This window comes from Monodelphis domestica, chromosome 4, assembly GCF_027887165.1.
Source record: "Monodelphis domestica isolate mMonDom1 chromosome 4, mMonDom1.pri, whole genome shotgun sequence".
NCBI lineage: Eukaryota > Metazoa > Chordata > Mammalia > Didelphimorphia > Didelphidae > Monodelphis > Monodelphis domestica.
Window position 1 is genome coordinate 58,508,757 of NC_077230.1, and position 22,627 is coordinate 58,531,383.

Genomic DNA, 22,627 nt, shown 5'->3' on the forward strand with positions numbered 1-22,627 from the left:
CAGGTCCCATTAGCAGCCCTCTCTAGACACAGCCAGCCAGAGAAGAGTTTATTCTTTCTATTTCAATAAGAAATAGTTTCTCTTCAGTTTACTATTCTATTTCACTATCTTCTGTGATTTCCCTTTCTGATCATGATTTCCTGTACCTCACCCTCTCCTGCTGTCTCTTCCTTATTCCTCCCTCAACATATTCTTTATCCTTCCCCAAATCCTCCATTTCTTCCATTCTTCTCTGTTCTCCCACTCTACCAACCTTAATTTGGCCTCATTTTCTTTCCTTTATAGTCTTGATTCTATTATTAACCAATTCAACCCTACACTGACCTCCAGCTTTAAATCCCTTGTCCCCACTCTCCTACACAATTAACCCATTGTATTCCTCACCTTTTACCTAGAGCAGGTAGGTGGGTACAGTGGAAAGAGTGTGGACCTGGAGTCAGGAAGACTCATTTATCTGAGTTCAAATCTGGCCTCAGCTACTTATTAATGGGGTAACCCTTCATAAGTTACTTAATTAGCCCTTTTTGCCTCAGTTCCTCGTGAGCCAGAGAAAGAAATGGCAAACCACTTCATTATCTTTGCCAAGAAAACCCTACAAATGGGGTTACAAAGAGTTAGATATAACTAAAATAATGAACAACAATAATTCCTCAATTTTGGGTCATCCCTCCCAGCTCTGCTTCCTTTGCTCCTACTCCCTGGCTGCCTATGGAGGAAGTCATGAACCTTGCCAACTAGGTCTTATTTAACCTTAACTAGGTCCTCACTATTACATGATAATCATTTTATTTTCCCCCTATTATACTCTTTTCAGTGACTGTTCCAAATCTTCAACTCCTGAAGCTTCCTAGATAGACTCCCCCCACCCCACCACTTTCTTAATAAATGGTCTTCCCTCTCATTTCATTAAAAAAAAAACACAAGGCAATTCATCACATTCTATCTCTTCTTCCCTACTATACAGCCCAAAGACCCTATCCATCTTAACCAATCCTCTTTCTAGAACTGCACAACTCAAATCAAGGACATTTTATTAACAGCAAAGAAACATTACTCAACCAATAAACATTGATTAAGAGCTTCCTGTGTGCCAAGAACAATATTAATCACTGAGAATACAACAAAAGACAGTTTCTGCCCTCAAGAAACTCATACTCAATATTTCTATCTATTTGACATTTAAGTCATTGAGATTTCTTGTTTAAAATGCCAGAAAGTGTTAGCCTTTCATATGGAATATATTTTAAAATAGATTAGATTATGGGCTCCTTCAAAGCAGACACCATCTTCTGCTTTTCTTTGTACCTCCAGCACTTAGCACAGTCCCTGGCACATAAAAAAGCATTTAATATATGCTTATCAAATTGACTGAGATAATCAGCAGGGTAATACAGTGTATAAAAGGAATAATTGGTATCAACAATACATTTGATCTGAAGGTGCCAAATGTCAGGTACATATTTTACTATGTAGGAGGAATTAAACAGTTTAAAACGCTGAAATTTTTTTCCTTAATTTTAACTTTGTGGTGATTGAGTATTCCTCTGCACCTGCAGGACCATCCTTGCAAGACCTTTTGTATTCAGTTTTGTGAAAGAAAATGTGAATTATGATCAACAATCATTTCTTTCTAAAAAAAAAAAACGAACTCAGAATGAATTTGTATGACATAGACTCTTGGATATGAGTGATTAGATTTCATATATTTGATAGTTTAAATTTGTCTTTATTCTCATGTATAGCTTTTTTATTCATTCTATAAAAGTGTATCCATACATGTATAATCCAGATTAAGTTGCTTGCCAGCTTTGGGGGAAGAGGGAAGGAAGGAGAGGAGACAATTTGGATCATATAACTTTGGAAAATTTAGGTGGAAATTTGTTATTCCATGTAACTGGTCAAATAAAACAACTTTATAATATATGATATATACAATTGTCAGGTACTTATTTTGTTATTTATAACATATTAAATATGATATAACATTATAATATATTATATGATATTATATGGTCCCATATAATATCATAGAATAGAATAACCAATGCTGTTAAAAAGTTTCACATTTTAGTCTTCATTTATTAATTTTAACTTGGATTATTCTGTGATAGTTATGTAGTATGTCAGGTATGAAGGAAATGTAGAGATTGTGATTTTTAGATTTTTCCTATCTTGCTTAGTCTAGCACCCAGGGATGTACACATCCACATTACACTTGCATGTGCTAGCAAATGACAAATCACAAACAACTGACTGCCTAAGCCAAGCTTGAGCCACCATTGGCACATGTGAGACACAGGAAGTGAGGTAGAGAATGGCCTTTGGAGTTCTTGGCACTTCCTGTGGAGAGGGCTAGACACGAGTAGGATCCTGGAACTTGAGCCTGGAGGAGCTCCCTCAACAGCTTCCCTTAATCGGTCAAATTGGTCACGTGGGTGAGTGATAAAGACTGACTCCCCTTTCCCTTGCCTCTCAGGGGAAGGCCACCCTTGGCCTTTGAACTGGCTCACTCTGAGCCGGGGCAGTTTGAGCTCTCTCTCTCTCTCTCTCTCCTCTCATCTCTCTCTCTCTCTCTCTCTCTCTCTCTCTCTCTCTCTCTCTCTCTCTCTCTCCCTCTCCCTCTCCCTGTCCCTCTCTCCCTGTCCCTGTCCTTGTCCCTGTCCCTGTCCCTGTCCCTGTCCCTCCCTTCCTCTCTCTCTCTCTCTCTCTCTCTCTCTCTCTCTCTCTCTCTCTCTCTCTCTCTCTCTCTCTCTGTCTCTCTCTGTCTCTCTCTCTCTCTCTAATTTCTTCTTCCTATTGTCATTAAATCACCATAAAATTCCATTCTGACTTGAGTGTTTAATTTAGGATTTAAGAAATTTAAAATCTTGGCGATCAATAATATTTATATTCAGTCTCAACCATAAATTTAACCTTTACAAGATGGAAGGTGAAAAAAGGAAGAGCTGGAATCTCTGTATTCATCAACCCAGACTTTATTAGGTACAAAGACTAAACCTTCCACACAATGGAGTGTGCTGATCAAACACTGAAGATTAAGGAGGAACAAGAATAAAGGAGGAATGGCTGTACATAGCTGAAGCTACAAAAACACACTAAAGTCCACAATTCCTTGGAAACTACAGCTTTCCACATCAAGGGATTAGGGATACAGAGCCCTTATGATCTGGAAAACCCACATAAAATTTCATGTTAATTTTTGCAAACTTTAACTTTTTACTTATTTTAACTAAGAAATTGTGCCTATTTATGGTATTAAAATATAAAATATGTTGATATTATGCAAAAAATATATTTTATGCATTTTGAACATCTAAGGGATGTCCAGGGAATGTATTGGGGAAAAAATGGCTGAGAGTTGATTATTCATGGTACAAATGCACATCTGTTGATTATTGGCTATGCATCGAACCCCAGTTTCAGAGGAGCTGAATGCTGGAGGTAAACAGTCTTTCTTTATATCCCCTCTATATAGCGATATCTACCAGCAGGATATATATATACAGCAGTGATGAAGCCCTAAGGTAGCATTTGGTCCTACACCTTTCATCTAAACTGTTTTCTGAACTTCTTTTAGTCCTTTAATCTTACTTATCTGTTTCTGAGATTTTCCTGGTTTATTTGGAGAAGAGTGTGTATCCAGGGTAACACAAGGTGACCCTTAGGGCATGTGGCATGTCAGTGACAGTTTTGTGACCCCATTACAAACAATGAAAAAAATGTGATTGTGTGTGTCTGTCTGCATTCAAGCTTGCAAGGTAGATTCATACTCATGCTGTCTGACTTGATCTTGGAAAAAGGCAACTGTGGGTAAGAAGTTCAGAGAGATACTGGAGGTTCATTAGTAGCTTCAATGCACCCTGGGGCAAGAAAAGACCAATGGATCACTGGGAACGATATCTTCAGTGTTCTGCCCATTCTTTCCAGGGGTGCATGTCTACACTTCTGCCCCCAATATTATGCCTCTGAATTTGCTTCTCTCTCTCTCTCTCTCTCTCTCTTTCTCTTTCTCTCTCTCTCTCTCTCTCTCTCTCTCTCTCTCTCTCTCTCTCTCTCTCTCTGTCTCTCTCTCTCTCTCTCTCTCTCTCTCTCTCTCTCTCTCTCTCTCTCTCTCTGTCTCTCTCTGTCTCTCTGTCTCTGTCTCTCTGTCTCTCTCTCTCTCTCTGTCTCTCTCTCTCTCTCTCTCTGTCTCTCTCTCTCTCTCTCTGTCTCTCTCTGTCTCTGTCTCTGTCTCTCTCTCTCTCTGTGTCTCTCTCTCTCTCTCTCTCTCTCTCTCTCTTTTCCTTTCTCTCTGTGTCTCCCTCACTTCTCTTTCACTAACTTTAATCCTATTGATCTCCAATATGTAGCTTTGTCAGCTCTGTGATATGTGAGAATTACTGCTAGAAACTGTCAAACCTGAGGCTCTAATGGGGAGTCGTTATGGTTACCTAACTGAGCTAATTCCTATGTTGATTAAAAAATGATTTATTTGTATAATGACTTGAAAATTGCAGAATCGTTTTTGAGCTAACATTTCCCCAATGAGATCAATGTACAGTTTTCTTTCCGTTTAGCACTCCTCATGAATTTACAGCTCTCCTTTCAAAGAAGAAGCTGTCAGTGGGGAATGTTCAGTACAATCTGCTAAGATGCACTGCTGCCAAAGTGAAAAAATGCTCACAAGACTATTGACATATATGTAAAAGGAGCACATTGCCCAGAAAAAAAGAAGCTCTGTTTTGGGAGAGAATACTAGAAGTTTCACTAACACAGTAGCCTGCACTTAGTAGATATTTGACATATATATATATATACAGAACTGAATAGAGGATAGAGTAGCAACATGAAAAAATGCCAATTATTCTTTTAGGCTAAGGTAGTATGCTTCTGACTCATTTACTCTAATAATTTCCTCCTACTCTTCTAATTCATCAGCTCTGTTCCAGTCTTATTCCCTTCCTACTCAGTCTTGGCTATTTCAGTAACACCCTTTTCTCCACATTTGAACCCTCTCCTCCCTTGACCTTTCACTATGCTGCCTGATTCACCGGCTGCGTAGCTCCTTCTATTTGTCTCTCCTGTTCTTATTTCCATGAAATTCAAATGGTCCACAGAATGTCCTGAAGCCCTGCCAATTGGGCCCACTACCAATTTATGCTATTAATCCTGTCCAAAGATTGTCTGTCAGTCTGAGTGCTTGCGTAGGAGTTGAGGATCCCTCCCTTTTTTATGGATAATTAAATACAGACCAAAGATGAAGGAATAATGATTATGGGGGTACTGTGGTACAGTGAATAGAGTGCTGGGCCTAGAGTCAGGAAGACCTGAGTATAAATCCAGTCTCAAATTCTTACTAGCTGTGTAACCCTGGGCAAGTCAACTGTTTGCCTCAGTTTCCTCATATGTAAAATGAGGATAATAAAAGGGCCTACTTCCCAGGACTCTTGTGAGGATCAAATGAAATAATAATTGTAAAGCACTTACAACAAAGTGCCTGGCACATAGTAGGTGCTGTAAACATACTTATTCCCTCCCTTCCCAATAAAACTAGCTAAATACACATTTGGCTTTTAGAATTGGTGAATGAAGAAAGCAAGACTACAAGAAATTATTGGCTACATTTGAATGTTTCCAAAATAGTTCAGAAACTTCCACCTTTCTTCAGGACCTACCTTTGTAATTAGGCTCTGATGTTCTTCAGACTGACTAAAATTTGTGCCCATTTCAAATATGCTTATAGTTCCCTCCTCACAGAGAGTCATCCAATGCCCATATTCCTCACGACGTGGAAGCCGATCCCAAAAGGTCTTAAAGACTTCCCAGACAGCTTCCTGACACACTGGAAAATGGAGAAAGTGAATATTAGGACAAGCTGAAGAGTTACAAGAGATCATAAAACTTATAGGCAGATTCCCTTGTTCTCACCTTGAGAAAAAATTCTCTGGAGTGCATTAGTGATCAATACGATTGCCAATCTATGACCTCTGCTTTTCAGATTACCTTTATGCATTCAGTTCTTATATTGTATAAACTTTTATATTTACATGTTGTTCCTCCCCTCCCCTTAGGATGAGATCACCTTGAGAAAAGGGATTGGGGGAGAAATATTCCATTTTGTTGTGGTTTTTTATTAATAAATTTATTTACAAGTATCTCAGTCCCTCTCCACATCATTTATGAGATCTAAGAATCTGTAAAATTTGAAGCATCATCTGGAAGAGAAATCTATATATAAATTATGTCTATCATGCTTCCATTATCCAGTTCATTCTCTGGAGTTAACAGTCACAAGTTATTCTTCAAATATTAAATCTGTAGCTGCATATAATGTTCTCTGGGGTTCTACTCATTTCACTCTTCATTATTTCATGTTGTTCATTCAAGTTTTTAAAAAATTAGCCTGCTCATCATTTCGTATGGCAGGGTAGTATTTCATCATAATCACATGCCACAGTTTGTTTAGCCATCTCGTCAATTCTCAGCTCTTTGCCATCACAGAGAGCTGCTATAAATAATTGGAACATTTAGGCTCTTTTCCTTTTTCTTTGATCTACTTCAGAAATAAACCTAGTAATGGTACTGCTGGGTTGAAGGGTTTCCATAGTTTTATACCTCTCTGGGTGTAATTCCAAATTGCTTTCCAAAATGATTGCATACATTCATTGCTCTTTCAACAATGTGATAGTGTACCCATTCCTCCACACCCTTTCCAACATTTCATTTTGCCCTTTTGTCATTTTAGCCAATCTGATGTTTATGAGATGTTATCTTGCAATTGTTTTGGTTTATGTCTTTCTAATCAGTAGTGATTTAAAGCAATTTTTTTCATTTGCCTATATATGGCTTTGATTTCTTCATCTGAAAATTATCTGTTCCTATCTTTTGACCATTTATCAATGGGGGGATGGATCTTTTTATATTTTAAATAAGAAACCTCTATCTAGAAAGCTGTCTATAAAAACTTTCCCAAATTTCTGCTTTCCTAATATTTGGCAACTTTTGTTTTATTTATACAAAACCTTTTCAATTTAATGTACTCTATTTTACATCTCACAATGCTCTCCACCTCTTGACATGTAAATTTCTCTCCTATCTGTAAATATGTTAAGTAATGTTTTCCCCTTTCTCTTATTTTACTTATATTTCTTTTTATGATCAGGTATTCATTTTGATCTTATAAATGGCATAAGATATTGGTCTATACCTGATTGCTATCAAACTACTTTCCAGTTGTTCCAGCAACTTTTACCAAGTAGTGTTCTATTTTGATTTTGACTGTCTTTGTATCCTCAATCTTTAGCATAGTTCCTGGCATGTAGTAAGTGCTCAATACATGTCTGGTGGCTTGTTGCCTGGCTGAATGGCCTTTATTTTATTCATTGCAGATCTTTTAGATTAGGAGAGAATGTTGAATTAAGCTATACTTCTCATTTTCTTCCATTTTAAAATGGATTGACTTGTATACTTTTCTTCATTTATCAAAATACAAACATCTTTATCTATATTACTTAAAATAGGGTTCGTCTTGAAAAATGCCACACTTATCAGGTGTACTGAAACCACCATAATAACATTTTATTTTTCACAGAGTGCTTTACGGTACAAGTTGCTTAACTTCACCTCTTAGATAGGGAAAGTTAGGTGGAGCAATGGATCGTGTGAACAGATTTTTTAAAATTCCCTTTGTCTATTTTGAGTTAATCAATCTAAGTCGCTAGGTAAGAGAGTTCACAAGTCACTTACTAGGAAAAAAAAGTTCACATCCCCAAAAGGCCACAAGCATTGCCCCTCCCTTGGGCAGTGTTAGGCAAACTGGGAGGCTATCATGGGTTCCTGTGGAGTGGGAGACAGGAAGTGATGTGGGAAAAGGGATATAAAAGGTGAGACCCCAAAAAAGACTTATTCATTCCTGGTCTTTTGGGAGAGAACTTTCTTGTGGATTGGATTCCTGGTCTTTTTAAAAGAGACATTTCTTGTGGGTTCATTCTGGGTAGGAGATGGCTGCACTGAAGGGGTTTGCTGGGTGAATGCCCGGAGCTGAAGGAAGAGGCTTGCGTTGGTGGAACCCTTGCTGAAGATGCCACTAGGACTCCTGGCTTAAGAGACTACCATGACTCCATGTGGAGATCAGGACTTGAGGGAGCCCTTGCCCAGTGGTGAGCTGTACTTCTTTGGACAGAATTTATAGGGTATCTGGTTAGGCAGTATTTTCTACTTCTTTCCTACATTTCTCTTCTTTTACTATATTTACATTATATTAAATTATTAAAAGTTATTAATAGATATTCTGACTTAAAGGTTAATTATTTTATAAATGGTAACTACAATCTCATTTTTAAAATAATATTTAATCAAACCAATTGTCACCCTTACATTTATTGGCAAAACCAATTTCAATTGTTACAATAGAGTTCTGGGTCTAAAGTCAGAAAGGCTCATCCTCCTGAGTTCAAATCTGGCCTCAGGCACTTGCTAGCTGTGTGACCCTGGGAAAGTCATTTAATTTTATTTCCTTCTAATCTCATCATTTATAAAATAAGCTGGAGAAAGAAATATTGGAAATCACTCTTGTATCGTGGCCAAGAAAACTTCAAATGGGGTCATAAAAAGTCAGACCTTATTGAACAATTACAATTAGTATGAATTGCAACGTTCACAGGAAGATAGTCATGCTTGTGAATTTATATTTTTTGACAGAATTCCAGTTCTTTCTATTTGTAAGCACAATTATATTGTGAATGCTCCTCCCCAAATTTGTAGTATATATCTTCTAGTAAAAGATACCCATTCACACAAGTAATACCCAGTGGAATGGCGCATCAGCTACAGGAAGGGGTGGGGTGGGTAGGGAGGAATAGAATATGATTTTTGTAACTAAGGAATAATGGTTGAAATTGACCAGATAAAATTTAAAATAATAATAATAATAATAATAATAAAAGATACCCATTCAAAACCTTCCTTGTGAAAGCTAAAATAATTTTATAAAATCAGATACTGAAAACTCACTGCTAGGATTGAAATCTAATCAGAAAAAAGACAAGATGGGGCAGGGCAGAATTGGCTTGCTTTTATGTATAAAAAGTAGCCATTTGGGTCTTAAAAGGGAAAGCTCTCCTGCATATAAATCAAAAGAATTGTTTTAAATTTGCAACTACTAGACTTTTAAAAGGCCAAATTCTAAAAGGGAAAAAAAAAGTGAGGTAAAATCTTCTACCTGATCCAAACAGTGCATTTCTGTATGTCCTTGGTATTATATAACTAACTCTCAGTCAATACTCAGCAGATTGTGAGAGAGTTCAAAAATACATTGAGTAGAAGTTGAAGACCTGTATAGAATCATATAAAATGTCACTTTGGGAGAGAGATAATAAAGTCCAACCCTTGGAATTTTTAGCTTGCTAGGGGGTATAATGTAGCCATTTTCAAAGAATTCAGAGGCTCAAGGGATCGTTCATTTAGAGAAAAATAATGAAAGCCATCTGATTGAAGCAAAGTATAGCAGCAGCAAGATTCATCCTGGGACTTCTGGGTAAGCCTGGCAGCAGTCTAGACTCGGGACACTTCTTCTCCCCAGCACCCAACGAAATAGACTACTGCAAAAGAACATAAAAACCATCTTCAGAAGAATGGAGGGACTCAACAGAAGGGCGCAGCATTGAAGGTATGTGGGGTTTGAGCATTTCCACCCTATAAGAGGGAGAAAAAGCTCCCACCCAAATGTGAGCCAATCTACCCTCCCCCACCCCACCTACAGAGCCAGAGTCAGAGCCGGCATGCATCAGAAACAGTGAGTAAGTGAGGGACACCTCTAGAGTGATCAAGGGGCATCTCTAGGTCCTTAGGAGCTGACTAGAACTGCCAGGGATCTACCCCTGAGAGCAGTTACACCAGAAACCTCCATACACTGGGGAGCACAGACCGCAGGTGCTCTAGTAAAAAGCAGAGACTACGGAGATTCGAGAGCTTGCCTCAGGCAAAAGCCTTGCTCCTTAACTCCACATACAGAGAACCTGCCCATCTCACTCAGATTTCTGACTAAAAAGGGAAGGAAAAACCACCATAGGGATGGCTCATTGTGCCCAGGACTAACAAACACCCTCCAAGAAAAAGAGGAAGAAGACATTTACCCTTGAAAATTTTTATGGAGGGAAAATAAGGCTACAGAGGGAAAAGAGGATGAAATTCAAACAAAATCAAAACCTTCCAAAAAAATGGAAATTGTCCACAAGGAATGGAAAAATTCAAATTGGAGCTTATCCAAAAGATGGAAGCCTTCTGAGAAGAAAAATGGGAAATAATTCAAAGAGAAAACAACAGTCTGAGGGACAAGAACGCCCAATTGGAGAAACAGCTGGAAGCCACAAAAAGCAGAGTAGACCAAACTGAAAAGGAAAACCAGACTTTAAAGACCAGAATTAGGCAACTAGAAGACAATGATCTTGCAAAACAGCAAGAATTAATAAAGCTAAGTAAAAAGACTGACAAATTAGAAGAAAACATAAAATTATCTCACTGACAAGGTGACAGATCAGGAAAACAGATCATGATGAAACAACTTAAGAATCATTGGTCTACCTGAAAAGCCAGAAATAAACAGAAATCTTGACATCATAATACAAGAAATCATCCAAGAAAACTGCCCTGATGTTCTTGAACAAAGGGGGCAAAATAGACATTGAAAGAGTTCATAGAACACCCTCTACACTAAATCCCCAAAAGGCAACTCCCAGGAATGTAATTGCCAAATTCCAGAGCTTTCAAGCTAAGGAGAAAATTCTACAAGAAGCCAAAAAGAGACAATTCAGATACCAAGGAGCACCAATCAGGATAATACAAGGCCTGGCAGCTTCTACACTAAAGGACCGCAAGACCTGGAGCATGATATTCAGAAAGGCAAGAGAACTGGGTCTTCAATCAAGAATCACCTATCCATCAAAACTGACTATATATTTCCAGGGGAAAGCATGGGCAGTCAAAATATAGAAGATTTCCAAGTATTTGTAAAGAAAAGACCAGAACTAAGTGGAAAGTTTGATATCCAAACACAAAGATCAAGAGAAACATGAAAAGATAAATAAGAAAGAGAGGGAAAAGGGGGAAAATGTTTTTTTTTTATTCAAACACTCTTCTTTAAGGGCTACAATTAGATCAATGCATATATAGATATATAGATAGGGGAGATGTTATTTGTAATTCTCAAAAATTATATTCATTATTATAGTGATTAGAAGAATCACTCAAAGGGAAAGATTGGGGAATTAAGGGCTATAAAATTATATGCAAAAGAAAAAGAAAAAAGAAAAAAAAAGACCTTAATCTCAGTGAAATAAAATCTGAGAGAGAAGAGCATCTAGATCCATTGGGATCCTGAATTCTATCTTATCCTACAGGGTAAGGGAGAAGGGGAAACTAAGGGGGGGTAGGGAGAAGGGAGTACAAAAATGGAGGAAAAGGGAGGGGGGAGAGACCTTAACAGAACCTAAAAAAAAAACAAGAAGGGAAAAGGGAGGGACCAGAAAGGGAAGCATATCAAGGGAGGGGATTAGGGAGATTGATTAAAAGTAAACCACTGGTTTAAAAGGATATAGCAAAAGAAGAAAGGACAGAACTAGGAGAGGATATCAAAATGCTAGGGAATTCACAAGTGACAATCATAATTTTAAACGTAAATGGGATGAACTCACCCATAAAAGGTAGATGAATAGGAGAGTGGATTAGAATCCAAAATCCTACCATATGTTGTCTACAAGAAATACACCTGAGGAGGGTAGATATTCCCAAGGTCAGAATTAAAGGTTAGAGCAAGACCTATTGGGCCTCAACTGATAGAAAGAAGACAGGAGTTGTAATCATGACATCAGACAAAGCCAAAGTAAAAATAAACCTGATTAAAAGGGATAGGGAAGGTAAAAACATCCTGATAAAAGGGAGTATAGACAATGAGGAAATATTACTAATCAATACGTATACACCAAATGGTATAGCACCCAAATTTCTAATGGAGAAACTAAGAGAATTAAAGGAGGAAATATATAGTAAAATTATACTAGTGGGAGACCTGAACCTGCCACTATCAAATTTAGATAAATCAAACGAAAAAATAAATAAGCGGTAAAAATGGTGAATGAAATCTTAGAAAAATTAGAGTTAATAGATATATGGAGAAAAATAAATAGGGACAAAAAAGGAATACATCTCCTTTTCAGCAGCACATGGTACATTCACAAAGATTGATCATATACTAGTTCATAAAAACATGGCATACAAATGCAGAAAAGCAGAAATAATAAATGCAACCTTTTGAGATCATAAGGCAATAAAAATAATGATCAGTAAGGGTACATGGAGAGCCAAATAAAAAATAAATTGGAAATTAAGTAATATGATTCTCCAAAATCAGTTAGAGAACAAATCATAGAAACAATTAACAATTTCATGGAAGAAAATGACAATGATGAGACATCCTTTCAAACCTTATGGGATGCAGCCAAAGCAGTACTCAGGGAAAATTTATATCTGTGAGTTCATATATTAATAAATTAGGGAGGGCAGAGGTCAATGAATTGGACATGCAAATCAAAAAACTTGAAAGTGAACAAATTAAAATCCCCCAGAAGAAAACCAAATTAGAGATCCTAAAAATTAGGGGAGAAATTAATAAAATCGAAAGTAATAGAACTATTGAATTAATAAATAAGACTAGAAGCTGGTATTTTGGAAAAAAAAACAAAATAGACAAAGTAGTGGTCAATCGAATTTAAAAAAGGAAAGAAGAAAACCAAATTAACAGTTTCATAGATGAAAAGGGGGACCTCAGCTCCAATGAAGAGGAAATTAAAGCAATCATTAAAAACTATTTTGCCCAATTATATGGCAATAAATATGCCAGTCTAGGTGATATGAATGAATATTTACAAAAATATAAATTGCCTAGATTAATAGAAGAAGAAATAGAATTCTTAAATAATCCCATATCAGAAAAAGAAACTGAACAGGCCATCAAAGAACTCCCTAAGAAAAAATCTCCAGGGCCTGATGGATTCACAAGTGAATTTTATCCAACATTCAAAGAACAGCTAATCCCAATACTATACAACCTATTTGACATAATAAGCAAAGAGGGAGTTCTACCAAATTCCTCTTATGAAACAATATGATACTGATTCCAAAGCCAGGCAGGTCAAAATGGAGAAAGAAAACTACAGCCCAATCTCCTTAATGAACATAGATGCAAAAATCTTAAATAGGATACTAGCAAAAAGACTTCAGCAAGTGATCAGGAGGGTTATTCACTAAGATCAGGTGGAATTTAAACCAGGAATACAATGATGTTTCAATATTAGGAAAACCATCCACATAATTTACCATATCAACAAGCAAACCAACAAAAATCATATGATTATCTCAATAGGCACAGAAAAAGCCTTTGACAAAATACAACAATATGAATAGAAGGTCTTTCCTAAAAATAATAAACAGTATCTATCTAAAACCATCAGCCAACATCATCTGCAATGGAGATAAACTAGAATCCTTCCCAATAAGATCAGGAGTAAAACAAGGATGCCCATTAGATATTTCCTCTATTATTTAACATTGTACTAGAAACACTAGCAATAGCAATTAGAGAAGAAAAAGAAATTAAAGGTATTAAAAATGGCAATGAGGAGACAACGCTATCACTCTTGGCTGATGATATGATGGTCTACTTAAAGAATCCTAGAGAATCAACTCAAAAACTAGTCTAAATAATCAACAACTTTAGCAAAGTAGCAGGATACAAAATAAACCCACATAAGTCATCAGCATTTCTATTTATCTCCAACGCATCTCTTCAGCAGGAATTAGAAATTCCATTCAAAATCACCGTAGGCAATATAAAATATTTATGAATCTATCTGCCGAGACAAACTCAGGAACTATATGAACACAACTACAAAACACTTTCCACACAACTAAAACTAGATCTAAACAATTGGAAAAACATTAATTGCTCATGGGTAGGATGAGCTAACATAATAAAAATGACCATCCTATTCAAACTTATCTATCTATTTAGTGCCCTACCCATCGAACTTCAAAAAAAACTTTTTTACTGAATTAGAAAAAAAAAACATAACAAAGTTCATTTGGAAGAACAAAAGATCAAGGATATCCATGGAAATAATGAAAAAAAAAAAGCAAAGGAAGGTGGCCTTGCAGTCCCAGATCTCAAACTGTACTATAAAGCAGTGGTCATCAAAACAATTTGGTACTGGCTAAGAGACAGAAAGGAGGATCAGTGGAATAGACCTGGGGTAAGGGACCTCAGCAAAACAGTCTATGACATACCCAAAGATCCCAGCTTTTGGGACAAAAATCCACTATTCAACAAAAACTTCTGGGAAAATTGGAAGACAGTGTGGGAGAGATTAGGCTTGGTTCAACACCTCACACCCTACACCAAGATAAACTCAGAATGGGTGAATGACTTGAACATAAAGAAGGAAACTATAAGTAAATGAGACGAACACAGAATAGTATACATGTCAGATCTTTGGGAAGGGAAAGATTTTAAAACAAAGCAAGAGCTAGAAAAAATCACAAAATGTAAAATAAATAATTTTGATTATATCAAATTAAAAAAAGGTTTTGTACAAACAAAACCAATGTAACAAAAATCATGAGGGAAATAACAAACTGGGAAACAATCTTCATAACAAAAACCTCTGACAAAGGTTTAATTACTCAAATATACAAAGAACTAAATCAATTGTACAAAAAATCAAGCCATTCTCCAATTGATAAATGGGCAAGGGACACGAATAGGCAGTTCTCAGCCAAAGAAATCAAAACCATTAATAAGCACATGAAAAATTGTTCTAAATATCTTATAATCAGAGAGATGCAAATCAAAACAACTCTGAGGTATCACCTCACACCTAGCAGATTGATTAACATGACAGCAAAGGAAAGTAATGAATGCTGAAGGGGATGTGGCAAAATTGGGACATTAATGCATTGCTGGTGGAGTTGTGAATTGATCCAACCATTCTGGAGGGCAATTTGGAACTATGCCCAAAGGGCGCTAAAAGTCTGTCTGCCCTTTGATCCAACCATAGCACTGCTGGGTTTGTACCACAAAGAGATAATAAGGAAAAAGACATGTACAAGTATATTCATAGCTAGTGTTTGTGGTGTCTGCCCTTTGATCCAGCCATAGCACTGCTGGGTTTGTACCACAAAGAGATAATAAGGAAAAAGACATGTACAAGAATATTCATAGCTGGTGTTTGTGGTGGCAAAAAAAAAAGGAAAATGAGGGGATGCCCTTCAATTGGGGAATGACTAAACAAATTGTGGTATATGTTGGTGATGGAATACTATTGTGCTCAAAGGAATAATAAAGTGGAGGAACTCCATGTGAACTAGAATGACCTCCAGGAAGTGATGCAGAGCGAAAGGAGCAGAACCACGAGAACATTCTGCACAGAGACTGATACACTGTGGTACAATTGAATGTAATGGACTTCTCCATTAGTGGCAATGCAGTGATCCTGAACAACTTGGAGGAATCTATGAGAAAGAACACTATCCACATTCAGAGGAAAAACTGTGGGAGTAAAAACATCAAAGAAAAACAACTGCATGATTACATGGATTGAAGGGATATGGTTGGGGATGTAGACTCTAAATGAACATCCTAGTGCAGACATGGAAATGGGTTCTGATCAAGGACACATGCAATACCCAGTGTCGGTTATGGGAGGGATGGGGGAAGGATTGGGAGGAATGGAAAATGAATTTTGTAACCAAGGAATAATGTTTGAAGTTGACCAAATTTTAAAAAAGTAAAAAAAAAAAGATTCATCCTGGATCCTGCCTTTTTTGGTCTATACAATTACATGTGTATGTAAATGCATACACACATATACACACAAAACTATCATGATTCATAGAAAAGTAGACTAAAGGTTGATACAAATTTCTGTCATGTTTCCATTTTACATGATGAATAAAGGAATGGCTAGAATCCAACAGGATCAATTCAGGAATCAAAGGAAAGGTGAGTTAGCTCTCTGCTCTTCTTTCTGCCTTCTCCCACCAAAACCAAAGTGTTAGCTTCATTTTCCTCATCTGTAAAATGAGCTAGAAAGGAAATGGCAAATCACTACAGTCTCTTTGCTAGGAAGACTCAAAATGAGGTCATGAAGAATCAGACAGAATTGCAAAACTACTAAATAGTAAGCTTTATGACACTAAGCAAATTGCTTAATGTCTACAATGCCCTTAGCTGTAAACTGAGGGTGATAATTGCTTCTACCTCCCCAAACTGTTGGGAGGAAGAAATAAGATATTAATAAAATGCTCTGCAAACCTTAAAGGCCTATATAAATACTAGCTATTATTATTATTACATCTTTTAAAATATTTTAATTTCCTCCAATTACAGGTAAAAACAATTTTTAACATCCATTAAAAAAAGTTGAGTTCCAAATTCTCTCCCTCATTCTCTCCCTTTACTCCTTTACCCCCTCCTCAAGTTGGTAAGCAATCTAACAGATTTTGCATTTGCAATCATACAAAACAATTGTCCATAGTAGTTATCCTGTGGAAGATATCTCAAACAAAAAAATAGAGAAGGAAAAAAAAAGTAAAATATAGTATGTGTTAATTTGCATTCAGACTCCATCAGTTCTTTCTCTGGAAGTAGATAGCTTTTCCATTATGAGTCTCTTGAGATTACCTTGAACTACTTTATTGCTGAGAATAACTTGGTCATTCATAGTTCTTCATCAAAAAATATTGCTGTTGGGACAGCTAGCTGACTCAGTGGAATAAGAGCCAGGACTTAAGTTGGAAGGTCCTAGGTTCGAATCTGTCCTCAGACACTTCTGATCTATGTTAACCCTGGACAAGTCACTTAACCCTAGTTGCCTAGCCTTTACCATTCTTCTATGTTGACACTAATACTTAGTATCACCTCTAAGACAGATGGTAAGGATCTTTAAATTTGTTTTATTTTTAAATATTGCTGTTACTGTGTACAGTGCTCTTCAGGTTCTGCTAAATTTGCTTTGCATCATTTCATGCAAATCTGGGTTTTTCCCAAATCATCCTTCTTGTCATTTCTAATAGAACAATAGTATTCCATTGCAATCATATACCACAACTTGCTCAGCCATTCCCCAGTTGATAGACAACCCTTTTTTTCAAGTTCTTTGCTACCACAAAAAAAAAAAAAAGCTGTGATGAACAAATAGGTCCTTCTCCCACTTTTTTTTCAAATTTCTTTGGGATATAGATCTGGTAGTGGTATTGATGGATCAAAGGATATTTCCAGTGTTAGAGTCCTTTGGAAGTAGTTCCATATTGTTCTCCAGAAAGGTAAGATCAGATAACAGCTCCACTAGCAGCACTATAATTTTCCAATTTTCCTACATCCCCTATAATATTTTTCCATTTTCCTTTTCTGTCATATTGGCCAATCTGATTGATATGAGGTGGTACCTCAGAGTTGTTTTAATGTGCATTCCTTTACTTTGTTTTTATTCAAAGATATTTTCCCAATTACATGTAATAACAATTTTCAACATATATTTCCTGAAATTATAAGATCCAGACAATAAGCAATTTGATCTGGGTTATATGTGTTTAAAATGCATTTCTAATCAAGAGAGATTTGGAACATTTTTTACTATAGATAGCTTTGATTTCTTTATCTGAAAATTGCCTGCTCATTTCCTTTGACCATTATCAGTTGGAGAATGACATTTTTATAAATTTGACTTTGTTCTCTATGTATTTGAGATTTTTATTGGAGACACTTTCTGTAGAAAGTTTTCCCCAGCTATATGCTTTCTGTTTATTCCTAGTTGCATTAGTTTTGTTTGTATAAAATCTTTTTAATTTAGTATCATAAAAATTATTCATTTTATAACCTATAATGTTCTCTGTCTCTTCATTTGTCATAAACTCCTCCCCTTCTCCATAGATCTGACAGGCAAATTTTTCCATGTTCCCTTAATTTGCTTATGGTATCACCCTTCATATCTAAATCATGTACCCATGTTGACCTTATCCTGCTATATGATGTGAGATGTTAGTCTATCTAGTCTCTACCTTTCTTTTCTCATTTTCCCAACAGTTTTTGTCAAAGAGTGAATTCTTATCCCAAAAGTTTGGATCTTTTGATTTATCAAACACAAAATTACTGTTGTCATTTACTCCTAATTATTGTGTACCTTCTTCTGATCTCTTCTTCTGATCCCCCATTCTATTTCATAGCCAGTACCATATTGTTTTGATGATCATTGCTTTTTAATTCAGTTTGAGATCTGGTAATGTGAGACCTCCTTCCTTAACCCTTTTTTTCCATTGGTTTTCTTGATATTCTTGACTTTTTCTTCTTCCAGATTAATTTTATTATTTTTTTCTAGCTCTATAAAATAATTTTGGGGCAGTTTGATTGGCATGGCATTAAATGGGTTGATTATGTAAAATTGTAATTTGTATCATATTATTATTATATAATATTAACACATTATCATAAATGGATTTATCAGCCTGGTTTTCTTCCTGGCAGCTTGTTGATAATAAAACCCTAAGGAATGGAATATCACTGTTGTGTTTTCATAGGGTGAAGTGGAAGGGAAGGCGGTCTGGATGGATGGAAGGTCAGAAGAGGGACCCAGAGGCTGGGGATCAGCACATTGCCACTGGACGCAAAAGAGATGTGCTTAAGGGATGTGTACCAGAAAGTAGAACTGGAGGGAACCTGACCAAATGCCCCTACTTCACCTTTTGTAAATTAGATATTTGTGTTGGTAGAGCAATCTGATGAAGTTTTACTCTCTCAGGATGATTTCTTCTTACGAAGGTAATACAGGATTAACAAAGCCTGTCTTTTGGGAATGGTGAAGCTAACGACAGAAATAGAAATAGTTCTGGACACTGATGGGGGAAGGGAAAACTTGCTAGGCATTTGCTGAAGTAAGAGATTTATCTGAGATTTAATCCAGATTTAATCTTGTTATTGCCACTTAGATGAGGTATCGTGTCCCGTAACCAGAAGTTCAGTGTCATGTCAGATCTAATTGAGGACATCAATGTGGCTAGATTTCTCTTTCATAACTTTATCATAACCTATTACTGGCTGCAGGGAGATCTGCACCCTTCCCAACCAGGGCACCATCAGGGTTAGCTAGTAAAAGACTACATTAACTAATCTTGAATGGAAACTGAAGTCCAAATCCCAAAGGAAATAAATAATAACTAACATCCCAAAGCACAGGAACAATGGTAAGAAGCTGTAAAAGGTTAATTTAGGCTAAAGGTAAAGGGAAATTCCCTATAAGCAGTTGTTCAAAAGTGGAATGCGCTTCCCTGTCTTCCCTGCGGGGCTTCCCCTCTTTGGGTACCTTGAAGAAGAGGCAAGGTAACCAATATTTATTAAGCATCTACAATGTGTCAAATGCTTGCTAAGCACGTTACAAATGTTATCTCAGTGAATTCTTGCAACCACTCTGTGATGTTCTCATTTTAAGACTAAGAAAATGGAGACATTGAAAGGGTGTGACTTGCCCAGGGTCACTCACATAGTAAGGCATGGTCTGAGAATAAATTGTTTAATTTAGGTCTCCCTGACTCCAGGGCCATTTTTGTTGCAGATGCCACTATATTAGAGTGAGACTCTTTTGTTATATGAGAGTTAGCCTAACTGACTACTAAAATCCTTTTTAATTTTCAAATTCTGTGAATCTAATAAAAACATGATTTGTTTAATATAAAAATATATTCTATAAGCAAATTTACTATCTTGATGATTTTTTTAAGTCAAAAATAAAGTTTAAAGGAGACATGGCTTTATGCTGCACTTTCTATGACACTAATCAAGCTTTATTTTTATTTTATTTTATTTTTAAACCCTTACCTTCCATCTTGGAATCAATACCATGTATTGGTTTCAAGACAGAAGAGTGGTTAGGCAATGGGGGTCAAGTGACTTGCCCAGGGTTACACAGCTGGGAAGTGCCTGAGGTCACATTTGAACCTAGGACCTCCTGTCTCTAGAACTGGCTTTCAATCTATTGAGCCACCCAGCTGCCCCCTCAAGCTTTATTCACAACACAACCAAATCCTATCTTTTAACACTGGGCCCTTTACTGACAAACAACTGTAGCTTATAAGCCCAGCCTATAATATATTCATTTCCCTAAACTAAGAATCATCAGAAATTCATGTAAATGATCATGAATGGAAGAACTAGGCATGACCAAAAGATCATCTGATTCCCTGTCTAGATTTCGAGACTGTGCTTTCTCCAAATGCCCATAGAACACAGAATGCAGCTGGTCTGGATCAGTGACTTGGTTCATAGAAAAGCATCACTAAGGGGGACATAAAGAGAGACCTTGAGACTTTGACCTCATCATTGCTTCTTAAACTACTTGACCCTCCCTCCACCCTCGCTCCCATCCTTCATCCTGCCTTCATTCTTTCCTTCTTCCCTCTTTCCTTTCTACTTTCCTTCCTTCCTTTTTCCCTCCCTCCCTTCCTTCCTCCCTTTTGCAAATGACAAATTTTAAATAGGTCAATTAAACTTACATTTATAACCAATTAAACATTTAAAAGCTAAAGCAACTAGGAGGTGCAGTAGAGAGCCAGGCCTGAAGTCAAAAGTATTATTAGTTGTATGACCCTGGGCAAGTCACTCAAACCTTTTGCCTCAGTTTCCTCATCTATATAACTTTTAGATTCATTCAATAACTAAAAAGAGTGGAAATGAAACTAAAGAAAATATCAGTGGAAAAAACATCCTGGCTTGATAGAAACACTTCTAATGAAGGGCTGTCTTTAGTAAATATATTATAATAGCTAGAATGGTTATCTTAGAGATCATCTAGCCCCAAAGCTTCATTTTACAGGTTAGTAAATTAAAGCCCCAAAGAGGTAAAATGACAGTGTAATTTCACACACTGAATATTTTTTAAGATTTATTGTTGCTTCCTATTTGTTTATACCAGTCATTTCCCCATAATCCCCCTAACCAAATCCTCCCTTGAAATAGAAAAAGAAATCTTAACAAAAGTAGCAGACACACAGGAAGTGTCTAATAATATATCTCACATTTCACAAACACTGTCTCTTACCTCTCTACTGAGAAATGTTTCATCATCACCTCTCCGTGACCAAGATCAGTCATTCAATTTAATCAGTTTGATTGTCTTCTATTGTTGTTTTGATTTATATTATTACAACAATTGCCAGTCAACAAGTAGCTAGACTAGGATTGGAAGAAGCTCTTCAATACCCATATCTAATGTTTACTACGAGAATCTATAAAAAGATGCTTTTATAGTGATTGAAAATAGTTTATTCTCTTAGATTAAACACTTCCTCTAAAATTTTGCGGATATTCTCTAAGTCCTTTCTTCATATGAAATACAAGAATCAGATTTAGCCTAGCTGTGAGATTTTAAATTACAGTTTAAGACCTCAACCATTTTAAATCTCACATAGCCCTGACCAAATTGTTAAATTCTGAACGTCAACTAAATGTGTGAGGTTTTATTGTATTTAATTTCATATAAAAAGAGTTAGGTGGGGCAGTCAAGGCCTAAAGTCATGAAGATTCATCTTTATGAGTTCAAATCTGGACTAATGCTTTTATTAGCGGTTTGATCCTAGGCAAGTCACCTAACTTTATTTACCCTGATTTTCTCTCCATAAAATGATCTGGAGAAGAAAATGGCAAATCATCACAGGATCTTTGCTAAAATAATCCCAAATGGAGTCACAAAAAGTTTGACAAAATTGAAAAACTACCGAACAACAAATCCTTCATTTCCTTTCCCCCTTCCCTTTTCGGGAACTAGGGGGTGAGGTGGATAGGGAACCAGGCCTGGAGTCAGGAAGAATGTTCTTCCTGAGTTCAAAATTGAACCCAGATTCTTATTAACTATGGGACCCTAGGCAAGTCACTTAATTTTGTTTCCTCATCTGTAAAATGAACTACAGAAGGAAATGGCAAACCACTAATCTCTGCCAAAAAAACAAAAAAAATAACAAAAAACCCAAATGGAGTCACAAAGACACATCTGAACAACAACAAGAAAACATAGAACATTCATCTGATTTTCAACATGGAATTTGCAGAGCATTGTGGGGTGTGGATACTTACTTCGGACTTTGAAATATTTCAAGTGGTTCGCCACAGTTTGTGCGACAGTTTCATCTGGGCAAATTTTAACCCCATTAGGAAATAAAGTGGTTCGCTTCTGGCGGAACAATCGCTGCCATTTGTTTTTTCTGTAGTCAAGAGGCTTCTCTTCTGAAGACTGTAAACTCATTCTATATGGTGAAACTGAAACCCTGGATTCCTGGATCTTCCCTGAAGGCAAATAGGTCTGTGCTATGAAATAAAACCATATACAAGTCTTTCGGATGATGGATCAAAACCAGTCTATATTACACAGTATGAAAGACCTCACAAGAAAGTGCTTTGTAGCCAAGAGGGTTTAAACCATATAATTTTGGGATTAATAAAGTAGACTTTAAATACTTTAAATGGCATATAGAAAAGCGGGGAAAAGTGGAAATAACTATTTGATCACTTCTCTTACCATTTCTACTCCTTAATGAACTTATTTCAAGATTGTTA

The 22,627-nt window shown here is 36.6% G+C and overlaps 1 protein-coding gene and 1 long non-coding RNA gene across 2 annotated transcripts in view; one reads left to right on the forward strand and one right to left on the reverse strand.

Moving 5' to 3' along the window:
- Positions 1-22,316, reverse strand: part of IMPG2 (interphotoreceptor matrix proteoglycan 2) — a 114,016-nt gene extending 91,700 nt beyond the window's left edge. Inside the window, exons 1-2 of the mRNA XM_056793410.1 lie at positions 22,148-22,316; positions 5,655-5,821 (exon numbers count right to left, since the gene is read on the reverse strand). Coding sequence (XP_056649388.1) covers positions 5,655-5,821; positions 22,148-22,316 — 336 coding nt within the window. The remainder of the gene's footprint in view (positions 1-5,654; positions 5,822-22,147) is intronic.
- On the forward strand, positions 2,370-22,156 carry LOC103099835 (uncharacterized). Its single transcript, XR_008911092.1, has 3 exons — positions 2,370-2,435; positions 7,977-8,138; positions 18,604-22,156. It is a non-coding gene; the product is annotated as an uncharacterized LOC103099835 (long non-coding RNA).
- Positions 22,317-22,627: the final 311 nt, after the last annotated feature.